The following is a 3375-nucleotide window of genomic DNA, read 5'->3' as shown; positions in this document are numbered from 1 at the left end:
CCAAGATAACCTTTATTGTCATTTTCATACTGTGGGCACAATGGCACACATCAAAAATGAAATTTAGTTGCCCGCTCTCAAAGTGAAACACATACATGACACACACTTAATACATACTATGAACAACATATGTATAGACCCACATCCCTACATATACATAGCAAATAAATATTAAATATAACTTTATTATAAATGCTGCCTTTGCAATGAAAGAAGGGGGCGACCACCTACATCAAGGTGGTGAATAAATTAAATTTAAAAAAAAGACTTCCCCCCCAAAAAAACCACTTTTATTTGAAGCTAATGTATAGATATAAAATGACATATAACGTGGAGTACAGCGAGGAGTAATTTAAAAAATAAGATGCAGAATCTGATCAACTTTGGTTATCTAATTCATCTACTGCTTCAGTTTTTAACAGTAAACGTTATTTTGACTCACAAAAATATAAACATTCACAAATAAGTTAAAGAGACACCCCCCCCGCCTCCATCCTCATTTTACGTCGAAGGACGCAGGTTAAAAGTACTTATGACGATCAGGCCACAGATGCATCAGGACTGACATCTGGCCTCGTTGGCACGCTCACAGCAGATCCTGGTGCCACCAGGCCAGTCTGTCATCTCCCCACAAGGGTTGTCCACGTGCCCCACTTGTGAAAAGCCACACCAGGACGAAATCTTTTAAAAGCTGGCATCCCAGCAAGCCCCCCAAACAGGCTTCCCCCTACTCCTTTTGGGGGGAGCAGCCAGTTGTCCAGTGATGCTGCAGCCATCCCCAAGGGCGAACCCTGCCTGAACTTGGCCACTTTTTAAGACTTGTGGACTTCAACTCCCAGCATTCCCCGCGCAGCCCCTGCCTGAAAGGCTGGATCCTGTCCAATAAAGCAATCAATACATTCATATAAAATTGGTTCCCCCTTTTTTTTTTTTTTTAAATGGGCGAGCGTGGCGTGCAACCCCTGCTTTGGATCTTCCCGGGAGCCCATCTCAAGAGGACTACAAAGCCCATCTAAGCCATGGGCTCATAACCCGGAAGCCTTTCTTTCTCTTTCCACTCCCCCCCCTCCCATTGCACAATCACTTCTTCTACGCCCCGGCGCGGCCTACTCATCCTCCACCCCCATAGCTGCCCCCCCGCCGCCCCTCCGTTCCTCGTATGGGGCGGCCCGGCTCGAGCAGCCTTTCCCCCGCCGTCCCCATTTGAAACCCGGCCCCCAGAGCCCCTTCTCGGAACCGATGGAACCGGATTCGAACCGATCCCCCCCCGGCGCCTCCTCACCATCACGGCAACGGGGCAGTCGCTACTACCAACGAGAAAGGAAAGGACGGAAGCCGGGAAGGAACAGGAAGCGCGCGGGTGGGATCAAACCATGAAAGCAAAGCTGAGGGGGGGGGAACAGACGTCAAGGTTTTGCCTTCTTCTCTCCCCCCTCCTCCAGTTGGATGGTTTCGTCCTTGGGAAATACTCAAGTTGTCAATCCGCGTTTGCAAACGGTTCATCAATTCGGGGATCAAATTATGGAGCGGTTGTAATTATCAGCCAATGATAGGGAGGGATAGGGGAGATTCTTAATAATGGGGAGATAATGGGGCGACAATAACGCGTGGCTTTTCTTGATGATGGTTTATTTGCAAAGCATGCCAGTTTTGCACAAGTCAAATTAGTGTGCAAAGATCAAACGGGGGACGCGCGTTAACGGACCCCTGACAAAAAGCCCGCAGCCTGGCTCTGCGATTGGTCCCAGCGTTGGTTGGTCCAAGATAGACTGTCCCTGAAGTTGGAGGTTCTACATCAGGCTTCGGCTCCTGGTGGTTTGGACCGTAGCAAACCCCACAAGGTTTTTCTCTATAGGCGTGTGTGTTTGTGTGGACGTGTATATTCGGTGCGTTTGTTAAGGGTTTAAAGGAAAGCGATTTTCGTAGTCCTGCTTGCTTGTTATTCGAGCCTATTATACTGCATTATTTGCTAGATGCGGATGTTACCCGTTTGCCCGGCAAACGTCTGGTTTTGTAGATTGCTTGTTTGTGTGTGTGTGTGTGTGTGTTTGTGCATTGTAAATTCAGAGGAGGATTGAGTTTGCTTTTAATATAAATAACGTTTGTAGATTAGGTTTGTGCATCTTTGTATACATATACATGTACACATACATACATGTATACACATACACATACAATGCATATATATATATATGTATGTATTTATAGAATTTTAGTTTGCTGAGTGAGGTGGGCATTTGTATTTTTATGGCTATACGTATGTGTGTGTGTGGTATATATATTTATATATGTATACACATACATAAATGTATACACACATACACACATATATATATAAACACACATAGATTCAAAATTCAAATTGAAATTTATTTGATTTATATACCGCCCTTCTCCCTTGCGGGACTCAGGGTGGTGAACAGGCACATTAATAAAACAGCAATACCATAATATTTAAAAATATTCAAAACTAATTAAATTATTTGTCCTGTCCTAAAACCCACTATAATAATATAAAATTATACCCAATTTAAAATTTTAGAATTTCAGATTTATGCCAGATATATATATACACACTATATATACACACACGCATACCCACATACACACACATTGTTTGAGCAGGGGGTTGGACTAGAAGACCTCAAAGGTCCCTTCCAGCTCTGATTGATTTATATGCATGCATACACACACACACACACACACACAAGGGACCGAACCTATTTGCACTCGGCAGAATGTGTCTTTCCTAAAGTGTGAGGTGGGCATTTGTGTGGTTGTGGTTATGCACATCTATGTATATGTGTCTATGCGTGTTTTCACATATGCACGCCCGCCACAAGGCTTTGGTGTCGTCAGAACGGAGCTCGACACGAGGGTGTGAGCGCGCGCCGTGTGTCCCCCGCCCTCAAAGCCCGCCGTGCGCTCCGCAGGTAAAGTGTCTGCCCCGCCCTGGCCGGCAGGGGTCGCTCGCCCTCCTCCCCCTTCCAACTCCCTCCTTCCCTCCCGTCGGCCGCCCGGGACTTGCTGAGGGCGAGAGCCAGGAGCCGCGCGAGAGGCAGCCGGCTCGGCCAATCGGTGTCCGGCGCGGGGGGCGCGCGGCCAATCGGGGAGCCGGCGGGGCGAGGAGGCGGGGCGGGCGAGGCCGTGCCCAGGTTAGGCTGAGGGGGAGGCGCCGCTCCATCCTTCCCTCACCTGGCGCCAGCGGTGAGTCCCCCCAGCTCCGGCCGCCGCCGCCCCCGCCGCCGCCTGGCTGGGCAGCGCCAACGCCGAGAGGGTCGGCCCGCCGCGCTTGCCCCCAACCGGCCCGGCCTCTCGGGAAGGGCCAGCCAAAGGTGGGGAGGGTCGCGGAGAAAAGCGGGGGAGGGGGGCACG

At 49.3% G+C, this 3375-nt stretch overlaps 1 protein-coding gene across 1 annotated transcript in view; it reads right to left on the bottom strand.

Annotated features, from left to right (window-relative positions):
* The window catches only part of RPL35 (ribosomal protein L35), a 4289-nt gene extending 2946 nt beyond the window's left edge, over positions 1 to 1343 (bottom strand). The window contains exon 1 of the mRNA XM_015826136.1: positions 1283 to 1343. Coding sequence (XP_015681622.1) covers positions 1283 to 1285 — 3 coding nt within the window. The 5' untranslated portion in view covers positions 1286 to 1343. The remainder of the gene's footprint in view (positions 1 to 1282) is intronic.
* Positions 1344 to 3375: the final 2032 nt, after the last annotated feature.

This window comes from Protobothrops mucrosquamatus, unplaced genomic scaffold (genome assembly GCF_001527695.2).
Source record: "Protobothrops mucrosquamatus isolate PMUCROS unplaced genomic scaffold, P.Mucros_1.0 scaffold2971, whole genome shotgun sequence".
In the NCBI taxonomy this organism is placed as follows: domain Eukaryota; kingdom Metazoa; phylum Chordata; class Lepidosauria; order Squamata; family Viperidae; genus Protobothrops; species Protobothrops mucrosquamatus.
Note: the sequence above shows the minus strand (reverse complement) of the source record. Positions and strands in the feature narration are given on the sequence as shown.